Below are 15538 nucleotides of genomic sequence, written 5' to 3' on the forward strand. Positions count from 1 at the left end.
AATAAATAGATTGTAGCGGTTTGCCTGTAACTAACTGGGGTTCCATAGGTTAATATAGCATTCCCTGAACCACCCAGTCTCCCTTGCTAATCTCTATTTACTTTGTCTTTCTTTCGATACTTAATTTTTGATATCTACTTTTGGTCATGGAATTGAATGCTCCAAGCAGGTCTGGGTAGCATTTTGGTATGTGCCTTGGTGGTGGGTGGCATTGTAAGAGACAGTAATTCCTGTGTTTGCTTCAGACAACTAGTTTTGAATGTATTTTGGTACAATGCCAAAAGCTAGTATCTTGTTTCAAAGTGACCAATTTGTTTTTATGATATTTTGTTCAAATAGTCGGTTAAAAGATCTCCCAATTTAAGTACAACAGGAAAGAGATCTATAGGAGAAAAAGTAAGTATGGGTGTTGCCATCACTTAACAGGCTCATTTGAATTTGGCAAATTTTCAGCGCTTTAATTAGGCTGATCCGGCTCCTCACAAGATAGGAAAGAGAATCGGAATCTCCAGAGAACATTTAGAATATTCAGCACACTGAAAGCAAGATTTTTCTTTGAGGTTTGTACTTTTTTTCCTCAAACTTCAGAGAGGTACAAAGGCAGTTAAATTCTAGATGAGGGGCTGAAAACAAAGTAAGCTCGACTTTGGGTGCCTATGTGAAGTTATAACTTAGGATGTTTGGGACTTTATACATTCTTGTTCATAAAGAATTGCATCATCAAGATTTGTACCTCTATCAGCTGGCTGCACAGTCTTTATTTTCCCATGAAAAAGATGGTTGTACAAGCCATTACCTGCTTTTGAATGGATGTGCAGATTTTACTGGCATGATGGACTATAAGCAAATTGTGAGAGCCATAAAAGCGCCTATACTTTTTTATTCACTACTATCCATTCATACTAGAGATGCATAAAATCTAGCGGTTATTTAAGCCTTTAAAATAGGAAAAGAGCTGAATATAGACCTTGATAATAAATTTCATGCTTACGCAAGAGAAGATCCTTAGTGTATTTTTGCAGGTTACTGCCTGTCTCTGAGAAGAAAGTTTTATTATTAAGGCATTAATGTCTGAGAGAATCAATAGCTCAGAAAGTGAGTGCTGGGTACATGAAGCAAATTAACTGTGTCCTGTTTAGAAAGAGACAAATGAGTTCCAGAGGAAGGACAGCATGGGAAATAGGAGTGGAGGGACATAAGGTTGGAAGGGTAGTATCAGTCCATTTAAAATAAAAAAAAGATCTTCCCTTTTTTTTTTTTTTTTTTTTTAATTAGGGTTCTTGCTTTTCTTCTCATGGGAGATATTTAAAGTTTTGAAAGAAAAGAGCGTAAAAAAAAAAAAATACCCAACCCCCCCCCCCAAAAGTGGTAATATGCCAATTCATGTTAAAATACAACAGCACTTTCTGCTGATGTAATTTAAATAAAGTGGGATCAGATCAATGTAAAGCGAGAATAAGACTGGAGAGCCAATGATTTAGTAGATTTAGATTGATAGCAGATTCACTATAAACTAGGGCACTATAAACCAGGACAGAAGAAGAATCTGAACTGTATGATCTCAAAAATATGATGTTTAAGTACTAGTATAAAATATGTTTGAGGTTGACCAATGCCATTTAACAACGTACGTTAAGAGTTTCCTTCTGCAGTCATTGTACTCTTGCGCGTTATCAAGGACTACACATTTTTGTGCTTAACCGTTTAGAAAATTTTGTCCTAAATACGCTGCTCACAAGCACATTTACTACTTTTATATGCAAAAGCATTTTCTTGGCCAGGAAGCAGCCCAAGCGTTACGTTCTCTACAGGAATGGTGGGCATCCATCCTTCCCCATCCACCTGTCCAGCTGCCATGGAAAACTATGCTACTTGGCAGAGAGGCAACATGATGTGACAGGTACATACACAATACCTAGACAGTCGGTCTTGCGATTTTGGAGTTCCTTGCACTCTCTGTGACCAAGCAAAAACCTCTCTTCTCTCTTAGAGTTCAGCTTCAGGAAAGAAAAGCCTTTTTCCATGCAAGGTAGCTAGTTTCTACAGGGCCAGGACTGCTTTCTACGCATTACTTCTATAGTCTGTTGTACCCAGGTTCATCCCTTTCATAGCCCTTTCACCATAGCTCCCCTTAATCCAGTTTTGGATTGCGTGCATTGCAAACAAAGGTAGCTCATGGGTAGTTCTGACCTGATTTTTTTTACTCGGAGTACTCTTGTGAAAGAAATAGACTGATACATAGGAAAACAGACCTTTAGTTTTACAACAGGAAGAGTTTACAAGTCCCTAACCATTAAAAGATAATAGACATATTTGCCTGTATGAATGTGAGCAGCCAAGTTGGATTTGATATTTATATACACTGAGGCACCTTTACATGAATGGGACACTACAGAGGGTTGTTGTAATGCGAGGGCAAATTAAAATTGCATATGCTTTTAGGTCTTATAGAGATCATTTGTGAGATAGAGGAGTCTAAGTAGTTCAACTACTTAAAAAATTAAAAAAAAAAGTTGGACTAATAAATTAAGAATGGTTAACATGTTTAAAACAATAGTAAGTGGTGTATTTCTAGGCAGGCGTGTTGACTCTCACTTGACTTGTGTCATTTAAGGATTTTTTGTAAATCCATGCCTTCTCTCCCAAATCTAGTTAGAAACTGCTTCCGTTGAAGCCCAATAAAATACACAATAATAGAAATTGCTTAAAGAGCATTATTTGCTGTAGCTGTATCACCGTATCCAGAGAGAACTTTATTCACTTAAGCTTTATGCAAAAAAGGTCGTTCTCTTGTCAGAGAAAGTAAACACGTAAGGAACAGAACAATTCAGGTAGTTGACATCAGTGAGTATACACACATCTCTTTCTGCTGGGTTTGCACAGCTTTCGAGCCTAGTGTCAATACAGGAGCATAGAGAAAGCAGCATGATGTCCTCAGAATCTCACTGCCTTTGCTGTAGCTAGTATTTTTATTCCTGGAGGTCCCTTGACAAGCTCAAAATAACAAGGATTGCACATAAAAGCAGGGAAATCAACCATCAGCAATTAAAAAAATGCTGATAGAAATTGGAAAAAGTCTGAGATGAAAACCGTCCAATATGCCAAACAGCTACACCAAGCTGTTAGTGTCTTCTCCCTCTGTGCAGTCCTGAGGTCAGAGAGGCTTTGATTCTAGACAGCGTCCTATAGTACCCATTTATTAATAGACCCCTTCCATCACAGTTAGCCTGCACAGGGTGGAGAAGAATTCAGAAACAAACGTGGGAGAGTCTCAGAGCCAGTGACGTATCCCTTTTTAATAGCAGGCCAACACATGGGATGTGGTCCCCTGGAAAGATGTAGTGGAGGTAACAGTCTGACTCAGTGTAACCCTCGTGTTTTCGTGTCAAATGTTACTATATTATACGTCTCTCTTAGTTATCAGCAGCTTTTATTATGCTGGAACTGAAAAACAGGCCAGGGAGGCCTCTGTCTTGCAAGACTGTAATTTGTTAATTGCAGATTAGCTTTACCTTTTCGACAGTCGCCACATAAGTCCAGTAATTCGAGTCTGAGCACCGAAGTTTTGATTGATTGGTTCAGTCCTTGGTCAATCACCTACTCATATCAATGATAGTTCATAGTCAGGATTTTTCTCTTTCTTTCTCTTTTTGGTCAACAGTGCAAGGGACAATTTCCATAATCATTTTTTTCTGAGAGATTTTTTTTCCTGGGTATTAATGATATGCTGTTTCCTAGATTTTTGAGTATTTCAGTTATTGCAAGTACTATGTGCTGTAAGTAGGATTATATTTGCTTCAAAAGTGTTTGTTGTACTGCTTACAAAAATAGCAGATTACAGAAAAAGGTATCCCTGAAACGAAAAAGGAAAGCATGGTTTGGATGTCTGCTAACATCAGAAGGTACTGGTTCTGAATACTAAGAAGTCATCTGGATGATAAGGTAACAGAGGATCTTCTGAGAAGTCCTAATAAACAAACATAGGCTGCGAAGCTGACATAGGTTAAGAAAAATATAACACACGTGCACACACATTTACCACTTCTATCTTTCACCCAAACTATTTTTAATGAAGGAACAAAAATCCGGTCTTGTAAACACATGCTGAAGTTGTTCTGGCTGCAGTAATCCTGTTTCTTAAAGGATTGCATGTGACTGGAAAATGCGTAACTAAATCCGTGTTGACTGTGCCTATTTATGACAGCCTGGTTCATTAAATGTGCGCATACAATACGTTTATATAGTTAAATATACAATAGAAGTGTTTTAACATAGTAGCCCTACGTTTTGAGGTTTGCTTATACTTTGTGATTTTCTTGTTTGATGTGACTTTTAACATTTGCCCAGCCAGTCTCTCTGTCTCTCTCTCTCTCTTTCTCTGTGAGGTTCACATGTAAACTGATTTAAAGATTGCATAATGACTGTTTGGCATATCCTACAGGCAAAGGTCCAGAAACCCTTTTTGCTGGCTATAACCTCAATGATAATGAGTGGCACACAGTGCGTGTGGTTCGGCGAGGAAAAAGTTTAAAGTTAATGGTGGATGACCAGCAAGCCATGACAGGTAGTGTGGCATTGTGACTCCGTGTTACTGGGGGGAAACACAAAGCGAAAAAGGGCAGAAGTAAATGCCTTTATCTGAAAGCAACAGATGCTTTTTTCTTTTCTTGGGTAAGGTCAAAAATCCACGTTATACATCTTGAAATACTGCTACAAGCACGTTATTACACTTGATATTAATGTTACTCTAACATTGCTGTTGAAATTAATGAAAACCTCCATGCTGACTTAAATGAATGTTTTTATACAGTAATTGGAGAGAAGTAATTTGATACATCACTAAGGAGAAAGCAAGTAAAATGCTTTTGGCAACACATTGTATTTATACTAAGGTTAAACTCTAAGCCATTGCTGTAAGAAAGAATTTCATAAATGTTTGAAGGATATTCTAGTGTGTTTTAAATCTTGCATCAGCTGTCCTCAATAATTAAATGTTAGGCAACAGGTTTTTCTGAAATACTAAAATAGCAGTTGGGATGGGAGGAAAAACATGGCACGAACACTAGCACACATTAGAAATATATTTCTATGTATATATTATCAGAAATTACTTTAATATTTTTTTTCTGTTAAAGATAAGGCTTACTTACGTGTCTAATAGCAACAAACCTGTCTTCTAGCCCCGATTCCTTGCACAATAATGCGCTTAATTTTGCATTAGCTGTTTAGTATGTTCCTTTGTTTTCATGTAGCATTAAATAGCTTTTGTCATTTGTTTTAAGTTTTGTTAAAATGCTAAAAATTTTAATGAGGTTTTTCAAAGAAAAGTACCTTCTTTAGTAGTCTTTTTTCACTTCAGCAGAACACTGGAGAGCATGTCAGTGGTACAAAAATAATTGCTATGTATTCATATAGCTGTAAAAACATACTTTCTAGAATCAGAAATTACCAATAGATCTTCCAGAGGTGAAGCAAAAATTTAGTCGGTGTACGTGGTGATGTTTTGGATCATTTTCTCAAGAAAGCAAATTGGCCTAAGCCAATTATTTTCTTTATGAAAATAAATATGTAGTACTGGAGGAACTATACTGAAAAATATCATCTTGTTGCTTCAACTGGCAACTCAAATAATGAGGCTACGTTGTGGTTGTTTCCTAGTTAAAGGAAGTTGTTTAGGTCTGAATAAAACCACAGAATCACGGAATTTTTCAGAGTTGGAAGGGACCTCTAGAGATCATCTAGTCCAACTCCCCTGCTAGAGCAGGATTGCCTAGAGCATATTATTGAGGGCTGCATCCAGAGGGGTCTTGAAAGTCCCAGAGAAGGGGACTCCACAGCCTCCCTGGGCAGCCTGTTCCAGTGCTCCGTCACCCCCACCGTAAAGAAGTTTTTTCTCATGTTTGATCGGAACTTCCTATGTTCCAGCTTGTGCCCGTTACCCCTCGTCCTGTGACTGGGAACCACTGAAAAGAGTCTGGCTCCATCCTCCTTCAGCCCACCCTTTAGATACTTGTAAACATTAATAAGGTCTCCCCTCAGCCTTCTCTTCTCCAGGCTAAAGAGTCCCAGCTCTCTCAGCCTTTCCTCATAAGGGAGGTGCTCCAGTCCCTCAGTCATCTTTGTTGCCCTACGCTGGACTTTCTCCAGCAGTTCCCTGTCCCTCTGGAACTGGGGAGCCCGGAACTGGACACAGTACTCCAGTTGTGGCCTCACCAGGGCAGAGTAGAGGGGGAGAATGACCTCCCTTGACCTGCCGGCCACACTCTTCCCTGTGCAGCCCAGAATTCCGTTGGCCTTCTTGGCGACAAGGGCACGTTGCTTGCTCATGGATAATTTACTGTCTACCAATATAGTGTCTAAAACCAAATGCAGATTTCCTGGCATCATTGTGGCAGAATTTTTTTATTTAAAAATACTATAGGTTACAAAACCAGCAAGACATACTCTTTTCACCTTTGAGTTCAGTCCCAGCTGCTCAACACAGCTTCAGAAAAGTTCAAAATATATGTGAAGGTATAAGATGAAAACAGGAGGTTTCTATCATATATAGTCTAGTCAAGTGAAGTAATAAGTAAAGAACGCAGGACTTTAAGTTCTTGTAATCACTCTCCGTCGTGGATAGCTGTAGTTACTATCAAATATCGTGGTCTCAGAAAATAGCTGAGACACTGGAACAGGCTCTCTGGAGAGGTGGTTGGTGTCACAAGCCTGTCAGTGTTTATGAGGCATTTGGACGATGCCCTTAATAACAAGCTTTAACTTTTGGTCAGCTGTGGTCAGGCAGTTGGACTAGATGGTCGTTGTAGGTCCCTTCCAACTGAACTGTTCTATTCCAGCTGTTAAGGCCTGTGAGTCTTTTCTCTTCAGTTGCCTCCTAATCACGCAAAAGTCTTGCCTGTGGGTTCAGCTTTCTGGTACCACCCTTGTATTCTTTCCATGTGCCAGTACCTGGCTGGTTGACTCAGAATCCTTCTCAGTTCTTCAAGCTGGAAGTTGCCTACATTTGCGTAATTCACAGCTGTTTCATGTTCTTCAGCCAAGGGGAGAAACTCATCGCAGTATTTTGGAGGGAAAAAGTCTTCCTAAACTCCCTGCAGGAAGCTGTGTGGCCCATCTGTGGCCTTTTCCGTCAGCGAGCAAGGAGCTGGTATGAGAGGAGCTAGAGGGAACTTGAAAGTCTGACAACATGGGAAACCTGCTGTTACTTCCAGGAATATTACACTTTCTGCATGGAAAATCTTTATTGCCATGCAGCACTGTGTGTTGCCAAAGCCTTCATGAGCTTAAGTTTTTCGCTCCCATCTGGGAGAAAGTCAAATGTACACGATGTAATTTAATGTGTACTAGCCTTGAATTTCCTAAAGGGGTAGTGGAAGAGTTGCCATATCAGATTGGAATGCTCTTGCTCTAAACAGCTTAGAACTTTTCTTCAGATATCCCAACAATCACAAATGTGGTTAAAATATAACCCAGTAATTATTCATGTGAAAGGTTATTATGATCTTATGGGAGCATGAGGAAAAATGGACTTTCTCCCAAAAATTCCAGCTTCCCCCCACCACGCGCTGTTTTCTCTTTTGATTTGATACATTTCCTATGTCACATATGAAAAAAACAAAACAAAACAAAACCCCAACAAAACCCACCAGATACGGAAAGCTTAAGCTGGACTGGAAGCCATGAAATAATTCAGCCTCACCTTCCATTTTTTTACAGATTATAAAATATCACCTGTTCATCTATGTACTGAGTTTATCTTTGACGAATGCATAATTTGTGCATGGGTAAATAATATCTTTCAGAATCATAACTAGCTTTCATCTGAAGTCATACAAGTGGTTTTGGAAATTTTAGTCATCGTAAAAGAGTTTAAATACTCCCGGCTCTGATGCACTTTGTTTTCTGGTAGTGTATAGAAAATAAGTGGACTGAAGGAGGTTACTATGGTTGGATAATGGAAAGGATACCTAGCTTATGGTTATGAACAGAAATTCCCTTGGCCTTTTGTTTGTCCCATAGCATTGCAACAGGTAATGCATTTTGTGCACCAATCTGACAAGTTAAAAAAACAAAACCAAAAAAAAAAAAAACCCCAAAAAGAAAACCCCCCAACCTTATAAGCACAAACTACAGTCTTTCTCTTTTTCTTCATTGCTGTAATTGCAAATACCGTGGAGCATTATGTGAAGCCTCAAGTCCTGTTAGCATGTTTGTACAACTGAAATGTTAGAGGGAGATTTGGGATGTGAGCCCAGATTCTGGAACTTTTTTATTACTATGCTCAAGAAAGAAATACATTTAAGGTAGCGAATGTAGTGAGCGCTACAGGCCAAAGCTTAGTGGATTTTTGCCATGGCATTTATGCAATGCCATCTGAAGTGATATAAGACTGGAATACATAATGTTCCTCCTCTAAAACATGATCTTCAGCTCCCTGGCTGTGATCCAATATACAGCTCTTGGCCTTGCAGAAAGTTACAGATTTGGCATTTTCCAAGACAGCTCCCTGACTCATTACTGCAAGGAAGAGCCCACCTTTGCTAATACACAAGAAGTGGTATCTTCAGAACTGATGTTTAGAAACAAGGACAAGAAGGCTGTCCTTGGGAATTAAAGTGCCTCTTGCAGTGCTTAGCCTGTATGACTGCGGATCCCAGATGCTGATGGTGTTCGATGACATCAGTAGAGTTAGGTCAGAATGCCTCCGGAAGCTAAGTAAGATGCTCGTAAACATGTATCATAAATTATTAGAGCAATTCTTTTTTAATTGTTTTAAAGCTTGCAGGTCTATTTCAACTGTAACTTCACTGATACTTGTATTTGTGTCTTAATGCTGCAATTCTTAACCTGCTTGTGAATCCGTCTCCCCGGGCAAAGCCCAAACACCTGCGTTCATCTTGCCCTTATCCTTTCCCTGTTCACACACGCATACGCAGACACTTGCTTATAAGACCTATGAAGGTACGGCTCTCTAAGCCCGCCTCGGGCCTTTCTGCAGCACCACTAAACACATCCAAGCTGGGTCAGAGCTCACACTCTCCTTTTGGAATAGTGTGTTCAGGGAAGGGCAGAGGGAACTTGGTCTGTCAACACCTTTGCACTGCAAGTAGGGAAGCTTACATTGTAGAGCAGTTGTATGCCAGTATTTATTCCAGCTTGGCTGGATCTGCTGTTCACTTTCTTTGTACTCCGTGAGAGACATGAAACGTCTAAGGAACTGGCAAATCTAGTCCATGGTTTGCAAAAGGTAGATTAAGTGGTGAAATTTATTAGTAATAAAAAGAGGTTTTGTCATCATACCCACGCAACGTGACCATGAATCAGCCTTGTGATAGTGCTGCCCTACTTCTTTAAAATAAGCATGGGGAAAAAAAAATAGTTCTAAACTCTGCTAGAAAGGGGACTCTTCAGTGGACACAATTTTGATGTGGAGGGTAAGGTATTTAACAACCAGTTTAAAAACTTACCTGGCCTGTGTGCAGTGTACCCTGGTAACGTTGACCCTTTCCTTCAGATTAGCTACACAGTCAGCAAGTTTCAGACTTTCTGCTGTGCAGGAGTCCTTGCATGACAAAGAAAGACTCAAAGGTAGCTGTGAGGCTTGGTTTTGGCCATGTTTCTGATGTAGACAAGTCCCTTGCTGTTTTCAGGATTACAAGACACTGGCGTACACCTTTGCTGCAGGCTTTCCTCTTCCTCCATCTCTTAGGCTCTGCCCCCTTCTCCCATGGGTTTATAGCCGTGGAATAAAGCCAGTTGCTTTTAAGGAAGGCTCTGACAACCCTAGCAGCACAGGGTTTTGCCAGGCCTAGCATTAATGTATCTAATACAGCTTAAACAGGAATCCTTCCTTTGGCTTGCCAAATCATGAACTTCTAAGCAAAATACATGGAGTAATATCCCCCAAACTGTTACGCCTCTCTTCCATGAAACTCTAACATTGTAGTTTTAGCTCTGAGGTTTACTTTGTGTTCTTCATGTTGTGTTAATGAATTGCACTTGCTTATATTGAAACTACTTGTCTGGTTAAGTGTAACTAAAGTGAGGGGTTTTTGTTGGCAGTTTGATTCGCTGTGGTATCGTGCTGCAGTTTAGAAATCCTGCTGCTGGCCTTATACAAACACACTGGACTCAGTGGAAAGGCTCCTAGAAGTTTATCAGAAGTTTTGGATGATTTTAGAATAGTCCTCTTTGGAGCCAGAAGTGGCCTTGCACATTCTGAAAAGTGTGAAACTGATGCAGATACTTAATCACATGGTGTGCTTTTTGACCTCCCATTTCAGATGCTAACATGTGTTTTCTTGTTACTATTTAAAGGTCAAATGGCTGGTGATCACACACGGCTGGAATTCCACAATATAGAAACAGGAATAATAACGGAGCGACGCTACCTGTCTTCTGTGCCTTCTAATTTCATTGGGCATCTACAGAGTCTTACATTTAATGGCATGGCATACATTGACTTATGTAAAAATGGAGACATCGACTATTGTGAGCTAAATGCAAGATTTGGATTCAGGAACATCATAGCAGACCCCGTAACATTTAAAACAAAAGCAAGTTATGTTGCATTGGCCACGCTACAAGCATATACATCTATGCACCTTTTTTTCCAGTTCAAAACAACCTCTCTGGATGGATTGATACTTTATAACAGTGGCGATGGAAATGATTTCATTGTGGTTGAATTAGTAAAAGGGTATGTATGGATTAGCATAACGACAAAAAAAGTCCATTCAAAATATACATACAGGAGAAATGCAAGAGAACGATTAGGATACAACTCTTTGACTGGACATATATGATTAATGAATGTTTCTTCATGTTAAACTTCATATGCTTTATTGTGACCTTTTTCTTTCAGATGAAGCTAGATGCCTGAAAAAAAATGAAAGTAAATAATAGGTGTAACTTCTATAGCGTTTACTACAAAGAAGTGCTAGTTTATAGCCTTCCTCTTGTTCTCTCTCTACGTATGTATGCATGTGTTGCTACATGGAGTGCTCGTTACTTTCCAGAAACTGGGGACTGCATCTCAGCTCATCTAAACGAATGGTGATTGCTCTGAATTAAGGTTGCTTCCTCAATTGGCGTTCATTTTGGTCTTCCTGTTATACCAGTGCTACTGAGGAGTACAAGGAAATAGGAAATATTAGACATATTAGTTAGTGCCCCCTTGCTATGTAAAGAAAAAGGAAACTTTTCCACTTTTTTCTCTTTTCCAGGTATTTACACTATGTGTTTGACTTGGGAAATGGTGCAAATCTCATCAAAGGAAGTTCTAATAAACCTCTGAATGACAACCAGTGGCATAATGTGATGATATCAAGGGATACCAACAATCTCCACACTGTAAAGATTGACACTAAAATCACAACACAGAGCACAGCAGGAGCCAGAAATTTAGATCTCAAAAGTAAGTACAGTAATTCCTGTATAACCTACAGTGAGGATCATTACAGAATGATAACCTGAATCAATCATGTATGTAAACTACTGTATAATTTTGTAACACCATGTGAAATGTTTTAGTTGATAGTAACTAATATGATCACAAGAGATGACATCTTTATGTTAGCCTGACGATGCCAATTTAGTCATAGTTCTGCACAGTCACGTACTACGTTAAGTGTGTGAAAATGCCACAGGAAGAGAAGTAGCAAACGGTAAGAACACAGAGTGGCCCATATATACCAAAATATAATTGGGGCACTAGAGGAACTCCAAAGTGTCTGTGAAAAAAGCTTGATTTTTACATGAACATAAGCTGTGTGAGTGACGTGCAGAAACCACAGCCCAAGCTTTACAGTATGACTGCAAGGCTTTGCAAAACCAATGATTATGTTAGAGAATTGGGGAATATTTTGACCTGTCTCCCACTGTTCAGTATTCCACACAAAACCTACCTTTTTGTTGGTAAAATAAATACAATGCGGTATTTCGATATCATAAAAAAATCTTGTAAGTAAAGCAATCTTATGTGGCAGTCCTCTAATGAATCGGTTACAAATACAAATTGCCAGATGTATTGAAGCATAAACATATATTCACCTAAATACGTAATGTTTTGCTGTTTTAATTGTAGGGTGGGATAAACTTCGTTTCATATCTCTAAACATACATTTTATAGGTCCAGCTAGGTTCTTAAGATCCACTTTTATAAACCAAACTGAAACATATATATATTTTAAAATAAGTAGTAGTATTAGTTGCAAGGATGGACTTCTGAAAAGCTAGTTTGCATCAGAGGAAAAAATCTTTTTGAAAGGATGTATAAGTATACCTTTAAAATACTGCCTACCAAATCAGACCTAAGAAAATATGTTCTGGTCATGTGAAAAAGTATTGTGTAGTTTAACATTCTTTATAAAAGTTCTTGTTAGAATAACCAAAATTTCATAATAGTCAAAGAAAACTTAATATTTCAAAGGCCAAGATGTTCAAAGTAGATATTAATATTCTATCAAGAGCTTATTCCTTGCTGGATTTTCTTTTAACTACCTCTGAGTCACAGATAATGAGCTGACCTTAGTAATTATTCTGGATTTTGTGATATTTCACATGTTTGCTTCAGTTGAAAGTGCTATTAAGATTGCAAGAAAGACTGTGAAAACTGTATCTTGATATGTTATAATCTTCAATAAGAGCCTCTTTATCAGAAATGCTTGGTTTATAAATTAGAGCTTTTTGGATGGCTCACGCTCCGTTCTCAAAATTGTATTTGAAATTTGTGCCATGTTCTTTCTCATTTTTGCATCCTTGTAATTATGGTCGATGTTTATTGAGGCAATTTGGTATTTCAAGGTTATTTTTGATGCTGTAGAGAAAGTATCCACCTTATTCTTTCATGTTTTGTTGCAATAAGTACTACTTCTGCATATATGTACGTATTTAATATGGGGGATTTTTTTCCAGTATATTAATTAGACGTGAGTAGGACAAATAATCCTGTTAAGAAATGATACCTACGTTAACGCTGCCATTTTACTCTACTTCTTCTTCAAACTGAATGTGGTGGTTTGGTATGTTGCTTTATTTAAGAAAAGAAAGTTTGAACAATGTGCTTAATAAAGGCACTAGAGGGCACTGTTATTTCACTAAATGCACTGCTTAGCGCAGTCACAGAGAAAGCTCATCAGCGAGGGTAACTTATAAAATCCAACATTCCTTTGTTTTCTTCACTTTGAAAATTCTACTTTTGCTTTACCCTTTTGAAGAAAAACTGTATCCATAGCTGGTGTGTTTTCTAACCTTGAATTCCAGTGGAAAAAAACCTGAAGAGCATGAAAAAACGTACTGAGATTTGAAGCGTGGAAGGTGAATTGTATTAGGTGCTGCTTTTCTGTAATTCACCACCCAGGAAATGTGGCTAGTAAAAGAATAACAAGCCTGACATATTCAGTACAGTAATATATAATAAGCATCTTTCTTAAGCTGGTCTAGCCTACAGAGGTCCTCAACCTCCGACTTCTCATAGTAGTACATTTCATTTTATTTTTTTGATGCGTTCCATTATATTTTACTCTGTCAGCTTCCTTCATATAAGCATATATCATAAGAAATTTTGTTGGATTTTTGGGGGAGTTCAAGCTGATACGTTTTAGCCAGCGGCTAAAAAGAAGAAAAATTGCCTTTTGTTATTGTTTTTGCTTCCTTTGTATTCAGTTGAAATGCTTTCCTGTAGCTTGTTCTTTTCTATTTTATGTCGGTGTTCCTTATGATGACACATCTCTGTTGCGCTAGAAACACCCCATACACTTTACTGATAGAGGCAGCTATGATTAATTCATTGTCCTGTATTATTTTACCCCTAGCAACATAGCAAATTCAAAATTAAACTTCCTGCTAGTGATATCAATAATTCTGTTTAACCAGAGTTAGCACTGGGTGAAATATAAATGTGTACAGATAATACAGAATCTGCAGCCTTTCTGAGTAATTGTAGAGTTACCAGATTTTAGATGCTGAAATCCAAGCTAATCCTGGAAAGATAAATCAAATATATGCAGTTTTTTTGCAAATACACAGCATGAAGATACGACACAGATTGTGTTGTAGAGCCTGCACAGCATGCCAGTTGTCTGGGAAAGTGGACAGTTGCCATAAAAGCATGGCAGAGAATTTCCACTATACGTTTCCTTTCGGGTGTAGGATTGGGCTGTATAACAGAGAAAGTTCATTATTACAGGCGTGGGTTCCCTGCATGACCTCTGGTACAATTTCAGTGGATTAGAGTTGGGTACCTGTGGAAACACTTACATTAAATTCCCCAGCTTAATTATTGCTGTAATTAGATGGATAAATTATAAATTGGAGTGAAAATAGTTCTGTGTTTGGATTCCAAGAACTGTGTTATTTCTCCTAGCAGAGAAAATTAGCAAAGTGTACTCGGGTGCGGTTCTAGCAGATAACCCGTGAAGATAAATGAGTCTTAACAGCAAAGGCAATGCAGCTCAAGCCTGCCAACATTCAGTTACACAGCAAATTTGCTTTCATGTATTTCATGAGCAGATTCCCTGTCCTGCTTTCAGTACAGCTCAGATGATGAGCTTGGCTACAATTCAAGGCCTTCACAGACCAGAATAGTTGGGTGGAGGGGAATTCTTGCTTGCTGTGCTTGATGCTCTTACGGTTTGAGGGGTCCGAGAAATGCAAGTGAAAGTGGCATTTGACTCGTGCTCTTGTTCCTCACTGTTGCCAAAGAAAAAAACATCTCCTTTGCTCAGGCTGTAGGTATTACAACATCTATAATGTCTTTCCTCTCCACGTTTTTTTCCTGTGGTGTGGGAAATCGGACTTCTGTCACAATATTTTTTTTTTATAAATATTGGAAGATACATGATGTGCTTTCAAGGAGGAGGAACATCCTCAAGCATGACTTTGTATCCACTTACCTACTGGGGTTTAATCTTAATTCTGCCTCTCTCCTACAAATATAGGCACTATTTTAATCCCCAAAGTTTTCACCCGTTTTCTTTAAACAGTGAACATGTAAAAACCTACAAGAATCCACTCAGAATGTCAGAAAATTAAAACATCTTAGTATTTTAATTTTTTATAAATTGAGATGAAAAGTTGAAATATCGCACTCTCACCAAATGAAATGCTAAGGAATGCTGCTGTTATTTTAGATTTAACAATAGTTACAAACTTTTCTAGGAGTTGGTAGTTTCAGTACTTCAGTATCCTATCCTATTCCAAACTTTCTAGTTGTGATGTATCCTCCAGGATGAACTGCAGTCATTCTAATTTTGGTGTTGGGCTAACCATATTTTCTTTTTAAAAGGAAATCGCCATCACAAAAAAATCCTACCCACCTCAACATTTATGGCTTGATTTTTTTGCTGCCTGTGCAGCATTTCATACATCTTTAAGACCTGCTTTTTTGAACTGACATCCATACTTTCAACTTGTCTCACTCTGTTGCTCTTCCACGTGGCCTTCCCAAGTGTCAATTTTAGAGTCCATTGTAAGTTATATGTTATTCCTGTGCTGTTATATCACTGCATCCTCAAAAAACGTTGTTCATATTACAGCA

General features: G+C 38.5%; 1 protein-coding gene across 33 annotated transcripts in view; it reads left to right on the plus strand.

Moving 5' to 3' along the window:
- NRXN1 (neurexin 1) overlaps window positions 1-15538 on the plus strand; it is a 717017-nt gene that overhangs the window by 329892 nt on the left and 371587 nt on the right. For all 33 annotated transcript variants that reach the window (XM_074578846.1, XM_074578845.1, XM_074578848.1 and 30 more), the window contains 3 exons: window positions 4442-4564; window positions 10318-10699; window positions 11226-11416. In XM_074578846.1, the coding sequence (XP_074434947.1) occupies window positions 4442-4564; window positions 10318-10699; window positions 11226-11416 (696 nt within the window). The remainder of the gene's footprint in view (window positions 1-4441; window positions 4565-10317; window positions 10700-11225; window positions 11417-15538) is intronic.

The sequence above is a fragment of the Larus michahellis genome, chromosome 3 (assembly GCF_964199755.1).
Source record: "Larus michahellis chromosome 3, bLarMic1.1, whole genome shotgun sequence".
NCBI classification, from domain to species: Eukaryota; Metazoa; Chordata; class Aves; order Charadriiformes; family Laridae; genus Larus; species Larus michahellis.